This window comes from Eptesicus fuscus, chromosome 21, assembly GCF_027574615.1.
Source record: "Eptesicus fuscus isolate TK198812 chromosome 21, DD_ASM_mEF_20220401, whole genome shotgun sequence".
Taxonomy (NCBI): domain Eukaryota; kingdom Metazoa; phylum Chordata; class Mammalia; order Chiroptera; family Vespertilionidae; genus Eptesicus; species Eptesicus fuscus.
In genome coordinates this window covers 36,990,957-37,016,007 of record NC_072493.1, presented here as the reverse complement: position 1 = coordinate 37,016,007, position 25,051 = coordinate 36,990,957, and the positions used below count along the sequence as shown (strand labels likewise).

At 51.8% G+C, this 25,051-nt stretch overlaps 1 protein-coding gene across 1 annotated transcript in view; it reads left to right on the top strand.

The window, feature by feature from the left end:
* Positions 1-18,595, top strand: part of FCGBP (Fc gamma binding protein) — a 41,108-nt gene extending 22,513 nt beyond the window's left edge. The window contains exons 8-19 of the mRNA XM_054710904.1: positions 39-238; positions 1,415-1,553; positions 3,047-3,384; positions 4,403-4,976; positions 5,551-6,167; positions 6,555-7,098; positions 7,951-8,522; positions 8,773-9,346; positions 10,405-10,604; positions 14,041-14,424; positions 18,029-18,306; positions 18,429-18,595. Of these exons, the coding sequence (XP_054566879.1) occupies positions 39-238; positions 1,415-1,553; positions 3,047-3,384; positions 4,403-4,976; positions 5,551-6,167; positions 6,555-7,098; positions 7,951-8,522; positions 8,773-9,346; positions 10,405-10,604; positions 14,041-14,424; positions 18,029-18,306; positions 18,429-18,438 (4,430 nt within the window). The 3' untranslated portion in view covers positions 18,439-18,595. The remainder of the gene's footprint in view (positions 1-38; positions 239-1,414; positions 1,554-3,046; positions 3,385-4,402; positions 4,977-5,550; positions 6,168-6,554; positions 7,099-7,950; positions 8,523-8,772; positions 9,347-10,404; positions 10,605-14,040; positions 14,425-18,028; positions 18,307-18,428) is intronic.
* Positions 18,596-25,051: the final 6,456 nt, after the last annotated feature.

The window sequence follows — 25,051 nt, the reverse complement described above, 5'->3', positions numbered from 1 at the left end:
CCTTCCCGGGGGCTCTGAACCACCCCCACTCTTTGCAGCAATGAAGTGCCCCCCCAACAGCCACTACGAGCTCTGCGCAGACACCTGCTCCCTGAGCTGCTCCGCACTCAGTGCCGCCCCACAGTGCCCGGATAACTGTGCGGAGGGCTGCCAGTGTGACCCCGGCTTCCTCAATGACGGCCAGGCCTGCGTGCCCATCCAGAAATGTGGCTGCTACCACAATGGTGTCTACTATGAGGTAGGAACGGGTCATCCTGAGCACATCTGGGGCCTCATCCTGGACCTGCGCCTCCCACTGCCTATCCGCCTCTCAGCCTGTCCACGCGGCATCCTTCATGTCCCTCCCACCCACCCTCCTCCCACAGCCCATGGCCCCACTGTGATCCGGTTTGTCCCCTCTTGCCTGGCTCCTCCCAGTTCTCACGTTCGCTCCCTTTGGTCAGTGTCCCCGTGGGGGTGGGAAACGCCTTTGTAAATATGACCTGGCTCCCCAGGTCAAGTTTTGGCTCTGTATCTGGGTCTAGATGTTGTCTCTGCCACACCAGCGGCGAACTCCCTCTGCTTCCCTCTCCCACTCTCACAGCTACTCCTTTCCTTTTGACTTGAATGTGTTTGTCTAAAGTCTGTCTCCCTCAAAGAGCTGTGAGCACCATGAGGGCAGGGCCCTCCCTGATGTTCTCCTCCTATGAATAATAACAATAGCACACAGGCAGATGGTGCTTACAATGTACCAGTTAGTGTGTTAAGTGCGGTATGTGTATTATACCACACTATGACATATACATGTTTCATTACGGAATTTTTCAAATATGCAAAAGAGAACTGTAATAAATCTTCACATACCCATCACTCAGCTTTAAAAAAAAAAATCAACATTTTCCCAATCTTGTTTCACCTCTACCCGTTTTCTCTCCAATCTGTATGATTTCAAGGAAATCCTTCTCATTTCACCTGTGCTTTATATGTCTTACTAACTCGGTTATACTTTCATAGGCAGGTGTAACTATTATCTGCAACTTACAGCTGTGGGAACTGGGGCATAAAGAAGCTGAGTAACTTGCACCGAATGATGTGATTGGAGCAGAGCACAAACAGGCTCCAGACGCGGGCAGCCTGCCCCAGAGCCTTTGCTCCTCGTCACTCTGTTACCGTCACTCTGGTACACCGCTTGCCCTAGGCAGCAGACACTTAGTGGCCATTTTGTCATAAACAAATGAGTCAAAGAGTGAAAGGGAGTGAATGAATGAATTGAACCCCAAGGCCAGGTGGTGCCTTCGTTTCCCACACAAGGGACCCCCCTGATGAAAGATGTCCCTTTCCTGTCCTCTGGATCCCTCTGTGCCCAGATCACCAGAGATGCTGGAGTCAGAGGGCACAGATCCCGCACTGACGGCTGTGCCCTCTGTCCCCACAGCCAGAGCAGACGGTCCTCATCGACAGCTGCCGGCAGCAGTGTGTGTGCCACGCTGGGAAAGGCCTGGTGTGCCAGAACTACAGCTGTGAAGTGGGGCACGTGTGCCAGTCCGTGGCAGGCAGCCTGAGCTGTGTCAAAGGTGATGGGCTAGGGCTGGGGCCATTGTGCCTTGGAACAGAGCACAGCGACTCGAGCTGAGGGTGGGTGACCTGGATCTTTATGGTGGCAGGCACAGAGGACTAAGGATTGAGGTCTCAGACCTGGGACCCCTGGGCTGGGATTCCCGGGGCCATGGACAGAGGCCCCCCAGGCTGGGAGGCAGGGACCCTCCTGGTGGAGTCCAGGCTGTGGGAGCCCTCAGAGCTGGGCAGATTTCAGAGACCCTCAGCATAAGGGAGGGACAGGCAAACATTTTCTCTAAAGGGCCAGATGGTTCCTGGCCAGTTGGTTGAACATAGTCCCACACACCAAAAAGGTTGTGGGTTCGATTGCCAGTCAGGGAGGGCACTTACAGGAGGCAACCGATTGATGTTTCTCTCACACTTGGATGTTTCTCTCTCTCTCTCTCTCTCTCTCTCTCTCTCTCTCTCTTTCTCTATCTAAAATCAATTTTAAAAACATCCTTAGGTGAGAAATTAAAAAAATAAGACTTTAAAGAAATAAAATAAAGGTCCAGCTGGTAAATATTTAAACTCGCAGGCCATATGGTTTCAGTCACAACCCAACTCTGCCATCATGGCATGAAATCAGCCACAGACTATGTAATAGGAGGTGTGGCTCCAAGAAAACATTATTTACAAAAACAGGCAGCTGGTGGTGTCACAGTTTGCTGACTACTGATATGTGGGATTAGTCTTGGGGCTTCAGACACTATCCCCAAGGGGTTTGAGAGACTGGCCCCTTGGGGCCAGGGACAGAGTCCTGAGGTCTCAAGCAGAGACCCCACCAAGGCTTGAGTCTTGGATACAGGGCCCCATTGAGTGGAGGATCAAGATTTTTAGAGATACCATCTCATACATGGGGACCCCCCCCCCACATTAAATCTAAGATACAGAGCCACCCCCAGGACTGGTTTCTTAGGGTGAAGGGCAGAGGATAATTGCCTTATTTCTGAGGATAAGGAAATGGAACCTCCAGAACAGACTGAGACCTCAGGGCTGATGGGCAGGATAACAGGGACTCCTAGGGATGAGGGGTATGTTGGTCAAAACCTAATCAGGAGACAGAAACCACACAGCAGCTTGAATAGGGCAAGTGGGATAGAAAGAATGTTTTACTTGTAATGAGGATGGACACTAAGGAACACAAACAGATACAGCCCCTGCCCCTAAGGCTGAAGCAGAGCTCCCGAGGAAGAGGAAGGGAGGAAATGGGGAGAGGGCCTCCACCCCAAGGCTGAGAGGCAGGTCTCATTGGAAGGTGTGGCTGTAGCCCACTGGATGGCCGGAGAGGTTGTGCATGCTGGAGCCGGCAAGCAGGAAAATGCTCACTGCTGAGTGGGTGTGCCACATGCCCCAGGTCCCATGCCCCCGGCCCCCAGAGTCAGTATCCTGCACAGATGGGAGTAGATGTTGGGGAGCACCCAGCCTCATGCCAGGCAGCCCCTCAAGGTCCTCTCTCACCTGCCCCCAGAACTGTGCCACGGTGTGACGTGTCGGCCACAGGAGACGTGCCAGGAGAAGGATGGCCATGGTGTGTGCGTGCCCAACTATGAGGCCACATGCTGGCTGTGGGGCGACCCCCACTACCACTCCTTCGACGGCTGGGACTTTGACTTCCAGGGCACCTGTAACTACGTGCTGGCGACAACCAGCTGCCCAGGGGTCAACTCCCAGGGCCTGCCACCCTTCACCATCACCACCAAGAATGAGAATCGGGGCAACCCTGCTGTGTCTTATGCGAGGCTTGTCACTGTGACTGCCCTCAACATCAACATCTCCATTCACAAAGGCGAAGTTGGCCAAGTCCGGGTAAGTCCCACAGGAGGGTCCCCCGAGCCCCCAGTTGGGCAGGAGGGGTCCTGCTGGCCACAGCTAGGAGCTCAGTGCTCTCTTCACCGAGGCCTGAAACAAAATGGAAGCAAAGCAACAACATTAGTTCTCTGTTGGGAATTCAGTGAGCTCACCCCTCTGCAAAGGGCTTTAATGTAGGACTTGAGCATTTTACCTTTTCCCATAACTGGCTTTGTATCCAGGCTCTCCGTATGAGCTGTGTGATATTGGGCAAGTGATTACTTGGTGGGTCTCAGTTTCCCCATCGTAGGAATGGGGATCATAGCAGGCCCTGCCCCACAGTGAGGGGGTACACAACAAGTGCTCAGCTGAGGGTCTGACCCCAGGAAGCCACCATGAATGTTTGTGAGGGAACAAACGAGAGGCCTAGAGACGCCAATGTGGAGCAACATTCAGGGAACTAGAGAGAGAGATGGGTCACCCTTTCTGCCCAGGGTAATGGAGATGCAGATTAATGGCAGCTCACGGGGGGAGGGGGGGGAGGGGGGGCGGGGGGGGGGCCCGCGGAGGGAGGGTTGGGAGTGAGGTGTGGAGCAGGGTAGGCACTCAACAAATGATGGTGAGTGGAAGAGATGCCCAGACACACAGAGGTGCCCAGGGAATCAGGAGGGAGGAGCAAGTGGGTGAGAGACCCAGAAAAAGACCCAGAGAGAGTACACACACACACACACACACACACACTCACTCAGAGAAATCCAGAAAGAGAGAGAGATCTAGATGGAGAGAGACAACGGGGAGAGGAAGGGAGGGAGATGGCGATCAGGAGAGACCCAGAAAAAGATGCAGAGGCAGCTGCACTCCCAGGACCTGAGCTACAGCAGATGTCCATGTCTGTCAAATGACTGTGCGAGCATCCGTTGTGGGAAGGCCTTGGCACACTCCAGCCGTGCAGGCCCAGTGAGGGAGGCAGAGGCCAGGCTGGGCCTCCACACCTCGAGTGACCTCTCCTTCCCTCCCGGTCTCCGCTGCCCCCCAGGTGAATGGTGTACTGACAGCGTTGCCTGTCTCCGTGGCTGGTGGGCGGCTTTCGGTGACTCAGGGCGCATCCAAAGCAATGGTGGCAGCCGACTTCGGGCTGCGCGTCAGCTATGACTGGAACTGGCGAGTGGAGGTGACGCTGCCCAGTAGCTATCATGGTGCCGTGTGTGGGCTCTGTGGGAACATGGACCGCAACCCCAACAATGACCAAGTCTTCCCTAACCGCACAATGGCTCCTTCCATACCCGTCTGGGGTGGAAGCTGGCGAGCTCCAGGCTGGGACCCGCTGTGCTGGGATGAATGTCGGGGGTCCTGCCCAACGTGCCCTGAGGACCTGCTGGAGGAGTATAAGGGCCCTGGTTTCTGTGGACCCCTGGCCGCTGGCGCAGGAGGCCCCTTTGCTGCCTGCCATGCCCACGTGGCACCCGAGAGCTTCTTCAAGGGCTGTGTTCTGGATGTCTGCCTGGGCGGTGGGGCCCATGACATACTCTGCCAGGCTCTGGCTACCTATGCCGCTGCCTGCCAGGCTGCTGGCATTGTCATCAAGGACTGGAGGGCACAGGCCGGCTGTGGTGAGTGCTGGGGTGAACAGGGCACTTGGGGTTGCGGGTCCTGTCTCTGCAGGGCTGGTTTGGTTTCACTCCAGTCCAGTGGTCGGCAAACTCATTAGTCAACAGAGCCAAATATCAACAGTACAACGATTGAAATTTCTTTTGAGAGCCAAATTTTTTAAACTTAAACTTCTCCTAACGCCACTTCTTCAAAATAGACTCGCCCAGGCCGTGGTATTTTGTGGAAGAGCCACACTCAAGGGGCCAAAGAGCCACGTGTGGCTCGCGAGCCGCAGTTTGCCGGCCACGGCTCCAGTCCTTCTGGGTCTTTTTGTTTCTTCCTCTTTGTTTTTGTCTCTTGGTGCTTTTTCTGCACCTTCCTATGATTGTCTCTCTGTCTCTGTGGCTCATTCTCTCTCTCCTGTCTCTGGGTGTCTGCTTCTCTGTGTGTGTGTGTCTCTTGCTCTGTGTCTCTATCTCTCTGTCCGTCCCTCGGTGTCTCTATCTCAGTCTCCTCCCACCCCATCCTCAGATCCCACCTTCTAACACCATTCTCTCTCTTTCTCCTCCCCCCTCCTCCTTAATCCACCTGCAGAGATCTCCTGCCCCGACAACAGCCACTATGAGCTCTGTGGCCCACCATGCCCTGCCAGCTGCCCGCCCCCCGCGCCCCCCACGATCCCAGCCCCATGTGAGGGCCCCTGCGCTGAGGGCTGCCAGTGCGACGCGGGCTTTGTGTGGAGCGTAGACCGCTGCGTTCCTCTGGAAGGGGGCTGCGGCTGCTGGGCCAACAACACTTACCACGAGGCGGGCAGTGAGTTCTGGGCTGGTACCACCTGCTCCCAGAGGTGCCACTGCGGACCTGGGGGTGGCTCGCTGGTCTGCAAGCCTGCCAGGTGTGGGCTCGGTGAAGTGTGTGCCCTGCTGCCCTCAGGCCAGTATGGCTGCCGTCCTGTTAGTACGGCCGAATGTCAGGCCTGGGGTGACCCCCATTACATCACCCTGGACGGGCACCGCTTCGACTTCCAAGGTACCTGTGAGTACCTGTTGAGTGCACCCTGCCACGCACCACCCTCTGGGGCTGAGAACTTCACCGTCACGGTTGCCAACGAGCACCGGGGCAGCCAGGCCGTCAGCTACACCCGCAGCGTCACCCTGCACATCTACAACCACCGCCTGACCCTCAGCGCCCGCTGGCCCCGACAGCTGCAGGTAAGGGGTCTGTGGATCAGACAGGAGCACATGCCCACCCTGAAGCTGCCTGGGAGTTAGTGGTCTGCCATTGCCCTGATCGCCATGCACAGGTTCAGCGTATAGGCCTCGAGCCAGATGGCTTGGAGCAGTGGCTTCCCCACCTCTGAGCTTTCGTTTATTCCTCTAAGAAAACTATCTGCTTCCGAGGGTAGTGTGAGGAGCCAGTGCCATCGTGGCTAAAGAGGATTACTGTTGTTGCTATTATTAAAAGGAGGGAGGTCGCGCGCTCAGGGTTCCCACGCCCCTTCCCGCCCCCTCCCACCCCACACACCCAGGAGGTAGGAGGCAGGATTCCAACCTGGGTCCTGGCCGTTCACTGCCTCCACCCACACCGCCCGCCCGCAGGTGGACGGCAAGCTCGTGGCGCTGCCCTTCCAGCTGGACTCGCGCCTGCGCGCGCACCTGAGCGGCGCCGACGTGGTGGTGGCCGCGGCCGCAGGGCTCTCCCTGGCTTTCGACGGGGACAGCAACGTGCGCCTGCGCGTGCCGGCGGCGTACGCGGGCGCCCTTTGCGGCCTGTGCGGGAACTACAACCGGGACCCCTCGGACGACCTGACGGCGGTGGGCGGAGACCCCGGCCGCTGGCAGGTGGGCGGGGCCGCGGGCTGCGGGGAGTGCGTGCCCGGGCCGTGCCCCGCGCCCTGCACGCCGGAGCAGCAGAAGCCCTTCGGTGGCCCGGACGCCTGCGGCGTGATCTTGGCCCCGGACGGCCCGCTGGCGCCCTGCCATGGCCTCTTGCCGCCCGCGCAGTACTTCCAGGCCTGCTTGCTGGACGCCTGCCAGGCCCAGGGCCATCCCGGGGGCCTCTGCCCGGCCGTGGCCGCCTACGTGGCAGCTTGCCAGGCCGCTGGGGCCCAGCTCGGCGACTGGAGGCGGCCGGACTTCTGTCGTGAGTACTCATCCATGCGTGGGCCACAGAGTAGGGGTCTCCCCGCTCCCACCCTTCACGGGGCTCCCAGACAAGAGCCCTCCCCTCCAACGTGGGACTTAGACACCACCCTGCCTCTCCCGAGCCAGCTAGCTCCTGTCAGAGAGACATCTTGGCATTCACTCGCTAAACACACCGGGTCACATATTTCAGTGGGAGAGCCTCCGATACACCTGGTCAGAAAACCGGGGTCCAGCAGACTCTCGGGGAACATGCACTCAGATACCTTAGGCAGATAAAGTGGGTTGGCTGACCCCCGTCAGAGCTACACAGCGAGATACACCTGGTCAAGTAGATTCTCCCAGGTACCTCTGGTCACAGAGACCTTGAAAGTTACACCTGGTCAGATGCCCCCTGCACTGTTTCAGACACTGAGATACACAGGAATTTGGTCCAATAACATCAGACAGGGACTCTGGTTAGAGACACGGGTCAGGTACACCCAGGTTTCGGAATCATGACCCTGACGTAGCCCTAGGCAGATAGGTACAAATTCACACGGATTCACACCCCAAGATACATCTGGCCGCACACCCCAGTCAGATTCACATCCTGAATACCCACAGCTGGTTTAGACCTGCACAGATATGCGTGGTCAAATTGATCAGGTTGGCACACAACGTGGTCAGAGAGACCTGGTCCCCGGAGCCCCCCACACTGAATTTCCCAGTGGGATGTGCTGGATCTGACACACCTGCTCAGATCCCTGGACAGATGCACTCATGAAAAGTGCAGGTAGAGCATACAGACCCGCGTGGGCAGGTGCAGCCACCCTGCACCTCCCCCTGGACCATCCCCCTCTTGTCCCCACAGCCTTCCAGTGCCCTGCCCACAGCCACTACGAGCTCTGTGGCGACGCGTGCCCTGTGAGCTGCCCCAGCCTCTCGGCGCCAGAAGGCTGCGAGCCAGCCTGCCGGGAGGGCTGCGTCTGCGATGCCGGCTTTGTGCTCAGCGGTGACACCTGCGTGCCTGTGAGCCAGTGTGGCTGCCTCCACGAGGGCCGCTACTACCCCCTGGGCGAGGCCTTCTACCCAGGCCCTGAGTGCGAGCGGCGCTGTGAGTGTGGGCCGGGTGGCCACGTCAGCTGCCAGGGGGGCGCAGCCTGCCAGCCCTATGAAGAGTGCGGAATAAAGGACGGTGTCCAGGCCTGTTACCCTCAAGGCTGTGGCCATTGTGTGGTCAATGGGGGCATCCACTACAATACTCTCGACGGGCGTGTGTATGATCTGCACGGCTCCTGCTCCTACGTCTTGGCCCGAGTCTGCCGCCCACAGCCTGGAGATGAGGACTTTGCCGTTGTGCTGGAAAAGAACGCGGCTGGAGATCCCCAACGCCTGGTGGTTACTGTGGCTGGCCAGGTGGTGGGCCTGGCTCCCGGCCTGCAGGTGAGTAGACATAGTCTTGCCCTGGGAATCTGAAAGTCTTGCCCTGCCTTGGGGACACTGAGGGGACCGGATCCTGCCCTGGGAAGTTTGTGGGAGACATGGTTCCCCCTAGGGGTCTGAGGAGGACACTGCCCCACCCCAAAGGGACCAAGAGGGACACAGCTCCCCCCCTGGGAGTCTGAGGGGACTGCCTTATCCTGCCTCATCTGTGGTTCTGTGAATCCCTGACCCACCTGATCCCTCCACCCAGGTCACCGTGGACGGCGAGGCCGTAGCCCTGCCTGTGGCTGTGGGCCGTGTACAGGTGACTGCCGAGGGCCGGAACATGGTTCTGCAGACAACCAAGGGGCTGCGGCTCCTCTTTGATGGCGATGCCAACGTCCTCATATCCGTCCCCAGCCCCTTCCATGGCCGCATCTGTGGCCTCTGTGGAAACTTCAACGGCAACTGGAGTGACGACTTTGTTCTGCCCGGTGGCACTGTGGCCCCCAGCGTGGATGCCTTTGGAGCTGCATGGCGGGCACCCGGCTCCCCCCAGGGATGTGGCGAGGGTTTTGGGCCCCAGGGCTGGCCCGTGTGCTCAGCAGAGGAGACAGCGCCCTATGAGAGCATCAAGGCCTGCGGGCAGCTCCGGGACCCCCAGGGCCCCTTCGCAGCCTGCCACGCGGTGGTGAGCCCCTCTGAGTACTTCCGCCAGTGCGTGTTTGACCTGTGTGCCCAGAAGGGCAACAGCTCCTTCCTCTGCCGTAGCCTGGCTGCCTACACAGCCGCCTGCCAGGCGGCCGGCAAGGCCGTGAAGCCCTGGAGGACGGACAGCTTCTGCCGTAAGTGCCCGTGGGGCTCCCCAAAGGACTCCAGACCAGGCTTGAGGATGCCCCCTGATCTGCTCCCAGTCCTGCCTGCTTCCTAGGAGCAGCCCCTCCCTGTGGAAGGACCTCCGCCCTAGCTTCTCCCTCCGCACACCCTGCTGGCTTCCCTCTGGCCCACTCGCTGGCTGGCCCTTCTCAGACTCCTTCAGGGTCCCGTTCTCCAAAACCTCAGATGCAGTTCTCCTTAGGCCTCATCCTGGACCCTTTCTGTGGTGACCTGGAAGGGTGGGTTGGCAGGTCTTCAGTACACACAATAAAGCCTGCGTCTGCGACTCACCCAGGCCCCACAGTATGGGACTACATCCCCTCACATCCCCCAGGACAAGGCTGCAGCCCCCTCAGATCCCCAGGACTCTACCTCTCAGATGCCCCCCCACCCCCGCCCCAGTGAGGGGGTATCTGCTTCCTTCAGATCCCCAGGACAGGGCTGTGTCCCCTCCCACTCTCTGGGACAAGGCAGTGGCCCCTCAGGCCTCCAAGGCAGGGCTGTGTCTCCTTCGTTCTCCTCGGGGCAGGACCTACTTTCAGGGCCATTATCCATCTCCGTGGCCTTAGATTTGTCTTCAGTGCTGAGCATGGACACTGTCTCTAGCCCTGACCTCTCTCCTGACTGCTAGCCTCAGGGGTCCAGTGGCCCCCTGGACACTTCCTCTTGGGTGTCCTTAGGGTTCTTCCTACCTGCTGTGTTCCCACATGACACCCGCATTTCATCCCAAACTTGATCCTCTTATTTCCCGGCCCTGGTACTCATCTCTGGGCAGCCATACCATCCACGAGTTGCTCAGCCAGAGCCCTGGGCCCCACCCCAGATGCTTCCCCTGGGTCCTCAGCTCCCCGTTTTTGCCTCATCCTCGCCCTGACCACTCTGCCATACTTCCCCAATGCAGCCCTGATCACGCTGGGCCAGCACTATGTATCCCACTGATGTGATCTCCAGGAGAGCTGTCTTTATCACCTGTGTCCCCAGGGCTCAGTGTGCAGGTGTGACCCCGCCCTGCCTTCTCTCTCTGCAGCACTCAAGTGCCCCGCCCACAGCCACTACTCCGTCTGCACACATTCCTGCCAAGGCTCCTGTGCAGCCCTCTCGGGCCTCACGGGCTGCACCTCCCGCTGCTTTGAGGGCTGTGAGTGTGATGATCGCTTCCTGCTCTCCCAGGGCGTCTGCGTCCCTGTCCAGCACTGCGGCTGCACCCACGATGGCCGGTACTTGCCAGTGAGTAGGGGCTTGAGGTGGGCAGGGCGGGTGGAGGGGCTTGAGGGAGACTCAGAACTTCGGTGCTGACCCACTCAAGGATGGGGACAGAGGAGCCATCCACATTTCCCAGCTGTGACATCCCTGTATTAGTTCCCTGTGGCTGTGGTGACAAAATGACCATACATTTGGTAGCTTAAAACAAGAGGAATTATCCTCCCACAGTTCTGGAGGCCATGAATCAGAAATCAGACCACTGGGTCAAAGTCAAGAGACTCTGGAGGAGAATCCACTGCTTGCCTCTCCCAGCTTTTGGTGGCTGCAGGCATTCCTTGGTTTATGGTCACATCACTGCAGTTTTTGTTTCTGTGTCATACCCTTCTTCTGTGTGTGACATAAAAATTCCCTCTGCCTCTCCCTTAGAAGGATATACATGATTGCATTTAAGGCCTAGCCAGGTAATCTCTCAATCTCAAGATCCTTAATGTAATCACATCTGCAAATACCCTTTTCCCACATAAGGTAACATTTACCGGTTCCAGGCATTAGGACTTGTTATCTTGAGGGGGCTGTATGGCTGTTATTCACCTACTCCAGTCCCCTCCCTGAGCCTCATTTTCTCATCTGTAAAATGGGGTTTATCATCATCCTTGAGCCAGAGGTGTCGGAGGATTGGGTGCAATTTGCACATGAAAGGCACGCACTGAGCATTGGACCTTGCCCTCCACTGCTCAGTAAAATTTACAGCAGTGCAGTAGATAGTACAGCTAAAAACAGTTTAACAATGTAAGTTGAAAGTTAATTTATTTTTGTTATAGTTGATTTATTTTTATTATTTATGTTGTTTGAGCTCTTACTCTTGTTACCGGACTGCTTCTGGCAAGGTTTGGGACCTTTTGCATGTCAGGTGACTGCCAGATTCTTGACTTGTGCAGGAAAAAAATTCAAGATAAAGTTCAGGTGAAAGTGAAAGTGAGTTATTAAAGCTTAGGACAGTGAGGCAAAAGAAGATCCTTGGAGACAGGATCAGGAGGTAAACCTGAGATGACCTGCCATGGCCCACTCGGAACTCTTAGAGCTTAGGATAAAGAAAGCAAAAGTACACACCTGAGGAGAGGAGCGCAGGCACGCTCAGAGAAATGTGCTAGCTGGTGTTCTTTGTCCTGAGGGGTTTTATCTATTTTCCATAGGCAAGAATTTTAGGGGAGGATCTCAACAGAGTATTCATTAGATTTCTGGGTGTGTTATTTAGTATGCTGATATTTTTAAATGGGCATATCATGGAGTCTGGTCAGTTTTACCTCTGTCTTGAATTAGTCTGGATCTAACTGGGTTTTGTCATCTAACTCCATGACTATGGTGATTTAAACCATTTGCTCTTAGGCATCTCCAGTTAGGGAGGGTAGGGTTTTGTGATTTATTAGCTTGCTGTTAATTGTTCAGCCATTCCAGCCATGTGTTCAACCACTGGTCTCGGTTTTCTCATTCCACTTGCCAGGGAATTTTCCTAGTTTCTTACTTACCTGCCTCATTACCCTGTGCCAAGTTTGTTACAAATGTTAATTCATTTAATAATCATGATATCCTATGAGACATTTGACTGATGCAGAAATTGCATAAAGAGCAGTCAGCCCAAGGCTACCTACTAGAACGCGGTGATGCTGGGAAGCGCACCCAGCAGCCTGGGCTCACCCTCTGAACTACTAGGCATCCTACTTCTTCAAAAGCATATTTATTAAATAAAAGAGAGGTGGGTAACCACATTCATTCTCATCCATCCCAGTTTTACTAATGGCAGAAAGGTGGGCGAGAGGGTCTGGATGTGCAGGACTTCTGGAGAAAGAGATGCCAGACTCCTGCTTCTTCGGGTCTCACCGCCAATAGGAAGCCTTCCTTGACGCCCCAGGCTGGGTTCGGTACCTCTGGACTCCCACAGCCCCCTGTCTTTTTCCATCCCACACAGCCAGTGTTGAAGGGTTTTGTGGATCTGTGAATCTGGGGTGGATTTAAAATATGGGAGTCATCAGTTTAGAGGTGGTATTTATTTGTTTTATTTCATTTATTCATTTCTTTTAAAGTTTTCAAACTTTCGTTTTTAAAGACTTCAAACTAAAGAATACTCGCAAGAATAGTACAAAGAACTCAACTGTTGCCCTTTTGCCATTATGCTTTACCATCCTCTCTATTTAAATATATATACATTTTTTGAACCATTGAGAATATGTTACAGACACGGTGTCCCTTTACCTTTAAGTGCTTTAGCATGGGTTTTCTAAGAATAAGGAAATTTGTTTAATACCACCACAGTACAATTCAAAATCAGGCAATTAACACTGATTCAATACTATTATTAATCTGATGACATAATTCTAATTTCACCAGTTGTCCCCATAATGTCCTTGATAACAATCACCCATCCCCAGGATCAGGTGCAATTAAGAAGCAGACACTACTTTTAGTTTTCATGAGATTAAAAAAAATAATTATCTTTATTGTTGAAAGTATTACAGATGTCCCCCTTTTTTCCCCATGGACCCTCTCCACCACCACCTCCCAGGCCTTCACCACACTATTGTCTGTGTCCATGGGTTATGCATATGCATATAAATTCTTTGGTTAATCTCTCCCCACCTGAGATTCATCAGTCTATTCCATGTTTCTATGTCTCTGGATCTATTTTGTTCATCAGTTTATTTGTTGAGATCACCAGATAGTAAATATAGATAGAAAGAAAAGAAAAAAGATCTAAGGGCTGAACCTTGGGCAAGGAAGCATTAAGGATTTGGGAGGAACTTGAAAATGCGTGAAGAAAGAGCAGTTGGTTAGGTAGGGGAAAAAACACAGGAGGAAGTAGTTTCCTGGAACTGGATTTCCAGGGCTCTCTGTTCTGGGCTGTGGGTGCCAGGACTCTGAGATGTCTCCTGCCCGCCCCTACCTGTGTCTGTTAGCTTTTGCTGGGTTACAAACTACCTCAGAACTTAGTGGCTTAAAACAGCTATTTAGTTAGTTCACAGTTTTGCAACCCTGCAATTTGGGCTGGGCTCACCTGGATGGTTCTTCTGTTGTCCTCTAGGCTCACTCATATAACTCTAGTCCCCCGGTGGGTTAGCTTGGAGCTAGTTTAGAGTATCATCAGTGGGGATTGTTGTCTCTCTTGCACAGGGTCTCTTGTCCTCTGGCAGACCCAGGCTTGTTTTCATGGTGGCCTGGAACGAGAGTGGGAGAGAAGCTGTAATGTCTTGAGGTCTTAGCTTGAACCTGACACATGCTTCTGCTGCATTGTGAAAACCAAAGCATAGTCTTAAAGCCAACTTGGATCCCTGGGGAAAGGGAAATAAACTACATTTCTTAATGGGAGTTGTTGCAAAGTGACCTGCATGCGTCCAGAAGGTTGAAGGATTGTGGTCATTGTTGCATTCGACCACACCACGGTAACCTGGCCCCTCTTTGTGCACAGGTGAACTCCTCCCTGCTGAGCCCAGACTGCAGTGAGCGCTGTTCCTGTTCCTCAAGCACTGGCCTGACGTGCCAGGCAACTGGCTGCCCTCTGGGTCGCGTATGCGAGGTTGAAGCCGGGACCCGGGACTGCTGGGTCCCCCCCGGTCTCTGTTCCCTCTTTATGGGCACCAATCTCACCACCTTTGATGGAGCCCACAGTGCTGTCAGCATCCCTGGCATCTACGAGCTCTCTTCCCGCTGCCCAGGAATACAGAAGACCATCCCCTGGTTCCGTGTGCTCGCTGATGTCCACTCTTGCCCTGACAAAGTTGAAGCTGTGGGTCAGGTTCACATCTTCTTCGAGGATGGGCTGGTGACTGTGACCCCAAACAAAGGCGTGTGGGTAAGCCTTGGCACGAGGGCATGTCTCCCTTGGGGTTTGTCTTCCTGTTGCAGTGTCCCTCCATTCCTGGCTGCCTGTCTATCTTGCTATCTGTTTTCTTTATCTAGATCTCTACAGTTTGGTCTCTGGATTTGATCTAACCAACTGAGCTAGCTGGCCAGGGCCACTTACTAGTTTTGATGTTAGTTTTGTATTCTTTTTTTTAATTTTTTTTTTTTTTTGTTGATTTCAGAAAGTAAGGCAGGGAAAGAGAGAGAGAGAGACATCAATGATGAGAGAGAATCATTGATTGGCTGCCTCTTGGACGCCCCCTACTGGGGATTGAGCCTGCAACCTGGGCATGTGCCCTTGAGTGGAATCGAACCCAGGACCCTTCAGTCCGTAGGCTGACGCTCTATCCACTGAGCCAAACCAGCTAGGGCATTGATGTTAGTTTTGACTCTTGGTTGCAAATGACAGAAAACCAAATTCAAATTTCCTCGAGCAAAATGAATTCATTGGCCCACATAATTAGAAAACCCAGGGAGAGAGCCTCCGGAGAGGCTGGATCCAGGTGCCCTGGCAGTATTGTCTGGATTTGTACCTTCATCTTTTAGACTTGCTGTTTTCCAAATCATCTTCATTTTCTGTGACTCCTTACAACATCCCCATGACACAGGAACCATTATTATCCTCATTTATACACAGGGGAAGCTAGAGCCCAAAAAGGTAAAGTCATTTACTCAAGTCACTCAGAGAATGTCTGGGAGACCCAGGCTTGAACCCACCAGCAGCCATGCTCTTAACCACTTTAATGGGAACAGGGCGCTGGTGGTAAGTGTGTAGATACAAGGAATCAAGATGGGTTCCAACTACAGTGCTCAGCGGGAATTTCCACTGACACTGTCAATCACAAGCCACTTGATCCTTCTGCTTTCTCTCAGGGACCCCTCAGGCCCCTTGTTTGCATCAAGAGTCCGCTCCAGGCCCACGTGCCCCCTCCATTCCGCCCCTTGACTTCCTGTCACTTACAACTGCCTTTTATTTGCTAAGCCCATGGTTCTCATCACCCCAATTCCAGATTTCTGAAAGAGAGAATTTGTTTAGCTTAACGGGACTGATGCTGACTCACAGTCTCCTCATGTATAGTTCATATGATAGAGCCCACAACCCAAACATAGATGTCAGGTTGCACTAAAGTTCTCAGATGAGCACATCTCTATGTCCACGGCCTGTTTATCGATTGCAGAGATCACTGGTGTCTTCCAGGTCCGGTCGGGAGATAAAGCTCATGCTCCGCACACCCCTCCCCCAGTGGGGGGTTTACATCCTTCCAGCAGAGCACGGCGATGGTCCGAGACTCAGCCCTGGTAGAAGCAGGGGGGCTGGAGTTCTCTCTTTATTAAAAAAAAATATTATTTATTTATTTATTTATTGTTAAATCCTCAACTGAGGATATTTTTCCATTGATTTAGAGAGAGTGTAAGAGAGAGGTAAAGACAGAGAGAAATATCGATGTGAGAGAAACACATCGATTGGTTGCCTGCTGCAAGAGCCCTGACCTGGGAGGAACCTACAACCCTTGAACCTGGGACCGAACCTGGGACCCTTCAGTCTGCAGGCTGATGCTCTATCCATTGAGCTACACTGGCTAGGGCTAAATATATTTTTATTGATTTCAGAGAGCAAGGGAGAGGGAGAGAGAGAGAGAAACATCAGTGATGAAAGAGAATCATTGATCGGCTGCCTCCTGCAATCAAGGGACGGAGCCCACAACCTGGGCATGTGCCCTGACCAAGAATTAAACCATGACCCCCCGCCCCCCTGGTTCATATGTTGACACTCAACCACTGAGCCACATTGGCCAGGCAGGAGTTCTCTCTTTAGTGTACTCTGGACCAATCAGTCCTTTTCTCTGGCCATCTGCTTGATTCATAATTCAGGTTAACGGACACCTCCTCTTTCAAGAAACGATTCTCTACACAGCCAATAGACCCGTTCTAAAATTATAAAACAGATCAGGTCATTCTGCTCTTTAGAACTCTGCCGTGGCTCTCCCAGAACAGCATTCCAAACTCAAGCCACCTCCTTTCCCTGCCCTACAAGCCCTTGAGAGAACAACTCCTGGCCCCTCCAGCCTCATTCCCTGCCTCATTATGCTAATAGCAGGCCAAACTGGCCTTTATGCCATTTGTATAGAAAGCCAAGCTTGTTCCCACCTCGGGCCTTCTCATTTGCTGTTCCCACAGTCTCTTCTCCCAGAGACTCTGAGAGCTGGCTCCTTCTCCCCCTTCAGGTCTGAGCCCCAGCATTGCTCCTACAGAGAGATCTTTCCTGAATACCTGCAGACACTCTCATGCTTCATCCCAATCTCAATGCTATTACTCTCTTTTATTCCCTTCGAGGCTCTTACCACTATCTGAAGTTATCCATTATTTCTTTGTGTTTGCCGCCTTCCTTCATCACTAGATAGGATCCTTAGATGGGCAGGGATCCTGTCCATCTTGGTCATTACTTGGTCGCCAGTACCCACATCAGGGCCTGGAACCTAGGGGGTACCCAGGAAAAGTTTGGTTTTGTGACTGCATTCAGCCCTGTTCCCTCTGCATCAGGCCACGTGCTGGGTAACACAGATGACTCAGACCCAGTCCTTATACTTTTAAAGCTTGCAGCCTGGTTAAACTTTCCATTCAACTCTCCAGCCCTCCTTCGCTGCATCCACCCCTTCTTCTTCTCTCCCTCCTTCTAGCCATCTCTTCTCCCACCTCTATTTCCATTTTTCATCTCTCTCTCTCTCTTCCCTTTCTCCTGTCCTCTCTCCATTTCTTCCTTCCTTTCTTCCACCTGTCTATTCCTCCATCCAGGCATCCATCCATTCATCTATCCATCTTTTCAGATCCATCTATCTACCTTTTCTATCTGTCTACATCTCTCTTCAAGCATCTGGCAGAGGAAGACTCAAATACTAAAACATTTAGAAAAAAGAACTTTCTTTAAAACCAAGTTCTCTAGGGAGTCTAACTTTAGAAGGATTAACTCATCAATGAAAAGAGACAATAGTTATATAAAGGAAAAAACTCACAAGATTACCAAGTTAACCGAGTCCACAGCCTATGATAGAGAAACAGTAATTTTCTTATATGATCATTATACTTTCTAGGTTATTACTTGGCTTTAGATATCAGCATTGAAAAAAATAAGGGGTGAAGTTACTTTTGTTAGGGAACCACTAACTTATAGGACATGCTCAAGGGTTCTTTTATTTTGAAAACTAGAACTATGTACACAGGATGACACTGGGGTTTGATTGATTGTCTATCATAGTAACCCCTGGCCCCTGCCTCCTTTGGAATGTTGTGTGTTTGCCTATTGATCTGTTGATCCATCTCTACATTCATCCACTCTCCAATCTTCTCTCTGTCCATCCAAACCTCCAACTATCTTATGTATCCATCTCTCCATCCTTTCAGGTCTTCATCTGTTTCCGCATCTGCTTCTCTGCTTTTGCTCTTTGAACTTGTTATCTTGCGTGGGGTCTCCATCCTTGTAACATCCCAGCTCTTCTGTGGCTCTAGCCTAACTTCTGTGTCTTCCTCCGCCCCCCCCCCCAAAACAACAAAAACAGGTGAATGGTCTCCGAGTCCGAGTAGATCTCCCAGCTGAAGTGTTAACATCTGTGTCTGTGATTCGGAATCCGGATGGCTCCATGCTAGTCCAGCAGAAGGCAGGGGTCCGGGTACAGCTGGGCACCAATGGGCAGCTGACTGTGATGGTCAGCAGTGACCATGCTGGGAAGCTGTGTGGTGCCTGTGGAAACTTTGACGGGGACCAGACCAATGATGGGCATAACTCCCAGGGAAATACAACAATGGACCACTGGAGAGCACCGGACTTCTCCCCATGGTGAGGATGTAGCATGGAAGCCAGGTTACTTGGGGCCAGGGCACCTGAGTCCTCATGGGAAGGAAGCAGTTGGGCGGGTGCTCAGTCTGTAAGAGGAAGTGCTAAGTGTCTGTCTCTTGCAGTCATGACTGATCAGTTATCCACTGGAAATGAGGACTTCAGGACCTGATCCCTCTGGAGGCTGCAATAATTCAAGGATGCACTGTGTCACTGTGTATTCCTTCCCTGCTCTTCCCCTCTGCTGAGCTGCTGAGGCTGACTGAGAGCATTGAATAAATATCTTAAGCTAAACTGCATGCCCATGTGTCTTTTTAAATATATACTAGTACATATATATTTTATTGACTTCAGAGAGGAAAGAGGGTGAGAGAGAGAGAAATATCAATGATGAAAATCCATTGGTCACCTGCCTCCTGCATACCCCCCACCCCCTGGGGATTGAGCCCACAACCCAGGCATGTGCCCTGACTGGGAATCAAACCAGACCTCCTGGTTTATAGGTAGATGCTCAACCACTGAGCCATACCGGATGGGCATCCATGTGTTTTATTCCTGACTTCCTGCCTGCATAGTAGGATCATAGGCTTGGGGAATCTGTCACATGATGAATATTTATTGGTGGGTGAAAGGATGGATGGATGGATGGATGGGTGGCGACATAAATGGGTGGATTGGGAGAGGGATGGGTGAGGGAATGAGGAGATGGGGAAATGTACTAGAAGAATGGGTGGATAAAAAGATGAATGATTGGATGGAGGGCAGGAGTAGAAAATGGAAAGAGAGATCAATAGATCTAACTTTATCATTTCTTTTTTTAAAAAATATATTTTTATTGGTTTCAGAGAGGAAGGGAGAGGGAAACATCAATGATGAGAGAGAATCATTGATCGGCTGCCTCCTGCATACCCCACAATGGGGATCAAGCCTTGCAACCCGACATGTGCCCTGACCAGGAATCGAATCATGATCTCTTGGTTCATAGGTCGATACTAAACCACTGAGCCATGCCAGCCGGCAGCATTATCATTTCTAACCCTAGCAAGTTAATTTCTCTATCAATTAGTTTCCTCATGTGTCTTAGTCCATTCAGGCTGCTGTAACAAAATCCTATCTAATAGAGAGGGAATATGCTAATTGACCCTCATGCTGTCGCAAAGATGGCGGCACCCAAGCCAATAAGGAGGGAATATGCTAATTGACTTCCCCACCCTCAAAGATGGTGGTGCCCACAGCCAATAAGGAGGGAATATGCTAATTGCCCCACCCTCAAAGATGGCGGTGCCCACAGCCACAAGATGGCAGCGCCCAGTCCCCTCAGCCCTGCTGGGGCAGCAGGCGTGCAGCAAGGCCTGGCTGCTCCGCACACATGCCTCTGGAGTCCCCAGTCCCCTCAGCCCCACAACCATCCAGGGCTGGCCTGAGGCACAGGTAACCAGGGCTGGCCGAGGCTTGCACTGCCAGCAGTGGCAGCAGCAGAGGTGTGATGGGGCATCGCCTTCCCCTGATCACCAGGTCGCCTCCCACCCCTGAGGGCTCCAGGACTGTGAGAGTGGGCAGGCTGGGCTGAGGGACCCCCCCCCCCCCGCCAGTGCATGAATTTTCATGCACCGGGCCTCTAGTACCATATAATAGGGGAAGGGGGTTATAGACAGCAAATTTATTTCAGAGCTCTGGAGGCTGGGAAGTCCAGACCAAGGCACCAGCAGATTCAGTTCTGGTGAAAGCCTGCTTCCTGGTTCAAAGATGGCTGTCTTCTTGTGTGTGCTCACACGGCAGAAGGACAAGGGAATTATCTGGGGCCTCTTATAAAGGCACTAATGTCATTCATGAAGGTGCCACCCTGATTGTAACCGGACAATCAGTGGGTTCATGTTGCCTGTCGCTACTTGAGCCAATTAAGCAGAGACAGGGTTGAATCATATATGCACATTTATTCCAATCCTGCCAGCAGTATGGGAGAGCAGCAGGTCATCCACAAAAATCTGCTCTGCAGCCCCCCATAAGCCAGCTGCTTATGTAGGGTAAGACAAAGATTACATGGGGAAATAGGGATTACAGGCATGGGGAAGTAGGAGGCTGGGGTGGGACTCCATTGTTTGGGCAAGAAGGTTGTTAATTTTTCAATGATAATAGGCAGTTCTTTTTAAAAATATTTTTATTGATTTCAGAGAGGAAGGGAAAAGGAAAGAGAGAAACATCAATGATGAGAAAGAATCATTGTTTGGCTGCCTCCTTGCATGCCTCCTATTGGGGATCAAGCCCGCAATTCGGGCATGTGCCCTGACCAGGAATCAAACCGTGACCTCCTGGTTCATAGGTCGAAGCTCAACCACTGAGCCACGCCAGCTGGGCAATAGGCAGTTCTTGAGTGGAATGGTTTAAAGGTTGATTCCCAGGTCCAAGGTTGACTCCCAGGTCCTGGGGGCATACAACTCCCAGTCAGGTCAGAATGTCCTTTCTTTAACCAACACAAGGCAATCATGGTTAACAGAGCATGATTGATATTTCCCATAACCATAGCCAGTCCCCAGTATTCTATTTTTGCCCCTAACATTTCCCCACCGCTATTTCTATCATCTCATATCTATATGAGGTTAGTTTTAGATGAAAAAAAATCTCATCCTGCCCTAGCTGGTTTGGCTCAGTGGGTAGAGCATCGGCCTGTGGACTAAAGGATCCCGGGTTCGATTCTGGTCAAGGGCACATGCTTGGATTGTGGGCTCGATCCCCATGCAGGAATGCAGAAGGCAACCAATCAATTATTCTCTCTCATCATTGGTGTTTCTATCTCTTTCTTCCTCTCCCTTCCTCTCTGAAATCAATAAAGTATTTTTTAAAAGTTTCATCCTGCTGAACTGCATTTGCTTCTGCCTTGAAAATAGTTCCCAGGGATGGGATATACCAAATGTAGAATCTTGGATATGTCTTCTATCAACAGAGAATTGTCAGAAAGATTAAAACAGCCACATTCCTTTAAATTCCTCACAACCATGGTTATGTTGCAACAGCAAATTTATTGCTGCCAGATTTTCCCTGACCTGGCTCAGCTCTTGATTTATCCTCTGTATATCCCTGGAAGTGGCATTCAGGGTCTTAGCATGCTACAAGCCAGCCGGGTCCCTTCTACATTAAGGGAGCCTACTATTACCAGCATAACAAAAATGGTCAAAGCAATATAGGCAGAACAACCAAGATGGCGGCATAGGTAAACACCTGTACTTACTGCCTCTCACAACCACATCAAAACTACAACTAAGAGACAAAACAAATATCATCCAGAACCATGGGAAAGCTGGCTGAGTGGAAGTTCTACAACTAGAAGGAAAGAAAAAAGCACATTGAGACTGGTAGGAGGTGCAGAGGTGCACGTGAAATGGGCTGGCACCTGGGTGCACTGTTGTTTATTTTCTATCGGGAGGGAGATACAAGCTCCCGATTGCTCTGAACTCCAGTTCCGGGCAAAACTCTGGGGACCCAGACTCATATGGGGGGAAACTGGACTGTCTGGCATTGGGCTGGAACACGAGGGCAGCTTTCTTTCAGAGGTGCTCACAGTGATCATTGTTCTTGCAAGGGGCTGCAGGTCACAGAGACCCAGGGACTTCTCAGGTGCAGGGCTGACTGGCAGCCATTGCTGTTTGCTCCTCCCTGGTGATTCCCTGAGACCCCGCCCCACCCAATTTACAATCCCACCCAAGCTGTGCACAGCAGATTTGCATATGAATGGCCTGTCCTTTTGCAACCTAAAATCTAACAAACTGCAGCTGGGTCAGAGAGCTCCAAAGATTCCAAAAGAAGGCCTAAGGCCCTGCAGCAACAGCCTGCATTGCTTCACAGCTGGGCCTCATCTGGGCACTTCCAAACCCCAAACAAAGAGGAGGAATCTGCAGATCTCTCTGGACACAGGATGCTACATATTGTATGATTCCATTTGTACGAAATGGGATGATGGAAGTGTCCTGGATGGAATTGTGGTAATGGTTGCACAACTGTATAAATTCATTAAAATTCACTGAACTGTACTTTTGAAACAGGTGGGTTTTATGACATGTAAATTGTATCTTAATAAAGTGCTTAAAAATTAACACAAGTTACCAATACAACTAATAGGGGGAAAATAATATGGGAAAATGAATGGATTAGGGACATGTGCTGGAAAGGCAGGCAGCATTAGGGCCCATTTGGGTTTGTGGTCATGAATACAAGGTGAAACCATCAGCGTGGGCATGTTTTCCTCCATCCACACTCAGCTGCCAGCGTGCAGGTGCAGAGGAGCGTTGACTTCCTAGGGAGAAAAAGACCAAGTTAGAAAAGAATATGTTGTGTGAGCAAAGGAGTGGTGATGATGGGTGGGAGCCAGGCTGGGTGGTGGGATGATGATGGGTGGGAGCCAGGCGGGATAGTGTGGTCATGAGGGGGTGAGGGCCGGGGAAAAGGTGGTTAGCCTAATGTATTGTTGGGACTGTGATTGTTGGAACAATAGCTTTAGAGGGAGTTAGCTGGAGAGACAGGAGTGAAGGGCAGACAGTGAGATACATGTAATTAAAATTCCGTAGGGGCTGCGGTTTGGGCACCATTATTGTCTGGGAATGGGTCTTTCTCCCCAACCTGGTTGGGACCTCTGGGCTGCCACAGTCACCACTGAGTCCCCCACACAAAGGCCAGGTGTGACTGTGAGAAGGAAGGGTTGGGTGCATGACAAGATCTCTAGAGGAGAGGAAGTCAAGGCACCAAGAGGCCAGAATAGTCAAGGAAATTTAGAAATCACCAAGAATTATAATAGGAGCAGCTTGAGTGGCAGTGAGCCTGGAGTTTAAATAATGACGGGACTTGGGAGGTGACAGAGCAGGCAAAAAGAATGGGGAAAGGTGCTACAGTATGTATAAGCTTCAAAGTTAGGGATTTAGAGAAGAGAGAGCGTGAATGGTTTAGAGGTGGCAATGAGGAGCGAGGAGGATCTTATCCCATCTAAGGCCCGTTGGGCATGAGAGTTGAGGAGAAAAACAGCCCCTGCGTAGAAGGGCTGCATGAAAGACATGTGTTCAGGAGAGAGCTAGGATGTGTTGACAGAAAGAAGGCAAAGGAGGGTTCAGAGGAGTTAAGGATATGGAGAGATATTTGGAAAAGCCCTCAGTGCCTCCCCCATCCCAGCCTTAACCATTCTGCCTGTATCTTCCCCATTCCGGTCCTGACCACTCTGGGCTGATACTATCTGGGGACCCGTCTGTCTCCCCCACTGGACTGGCAGCTCCAGGAGGGCAGGGCCTAAGACTGTTTCAGTCAACACTGTGTCCCCAGCACAGGACCAGAAGGCACCCACTAATTACTCACCGAGAGCGCTAATTTCAGGTCTGAGGAGCACGTTGGCAGGTGAAATACCTCCAAGCCAGGAGATAGTGCCAGGATTCTGGAATCCTGGCAACCTTAAATCTGCACTGTACTCTGAGTATTTTTTCCTTTAAGGAAAAAAAAAAAAAGTTTTAACTGGAAGGCAAACAGTAAAATTCATAAGTATGGACCATTATCCTGGATCAGAGCCATTTGAATTATAACACCATTCCTAGAAATCTAGAATAGACTCAGCAGATTTTTCCATCTTAATAAATTTTCAGGAATGATTCTGTGCTCTGGAACACCCTTCCCGGAGAACTCAAAACACCACTGAACACCCACTCACTCTGTGCCAGGTCCTGTTCTAGGTACGAGTGAAACAGCAATGAAAGACCAGTGGATTCTCCTGGAGGTTATTTGTGACTTCTCAGAGTAGCACTGTTTGGATTTGTGGAATGAATTTAAGCATGAATATTAATATTCTAATACTACAAAGCACAAAATTCTCAATACTTACTCCTACTCCCACATTCCTACATGCAGCCAGAGTGACCCCCATGTCAGATCATATTTATGCTGTGTTCAGGACCCTCCCATAGGTCCATCTCACCCAGAGTAAAAGCCAAAGTTCTCCACCATGATCCAGGAGGCTGCACACAATGTCTGTTACCTCTCTACCTTCATCTCCTCCCACTCTTCCCTGCTCACTCTTCCCCACCCACACTGCTGTTTCTCCAACCCTCTTTCCCTTTCCTGCCGAAGGGCCTATGCACCTGCAATCCTCTTTGCCTGGAACTCTCTTCCCCCAGGCAAGAGCTTGCCTCACTCCTCACCACCTTTAGCTCCTTGCTTGTTGGACATCCCATGAGAAATGTCACTCCTCCTTCAACGGTCCCCATCCTCCTCCCTGCTGTTATTTTCTCCAAAGCACCCGTATTGCTTATAACAATCAACATTGTTTGGTGTCTCTTTCCCCATTAGAAAATGAGTTCCAGGCCTGGCTGGTGTGGTTCAGTTGGTTGAGCTGTCCTCCCCTGAACCAAAAGGTCTAGTTCATTCTGGTGCGAGCATGTGTGTGGGTTTTGGGCTGATTTCCCAGTAGGGGGCATGCAGGAGGCAGCCTTAGGTGTTTCACACATGGATGTTTTTCTTTCTCTCTCTTTCTCCTACCCTAAGGTGACCAGACGTCCCGCTTTTGGCGGGACAGTCCCGATTTTTAACAATTTGTCCCGCGTCCCGCAGCGTTTTAAAAAAGTCCTGATTTTTGGAAAGAATGCACGACAAGCTAAGGAACGGCGGGAGAACGGGAAGGGAATATATGGTTTTCGGCGGCCATGTGGCTATTTAGCCAGGATAAATAATGCACTAAAAATGGTGGAATACTCTCTGTCCTTACCAGGAACTAATGCTGCGA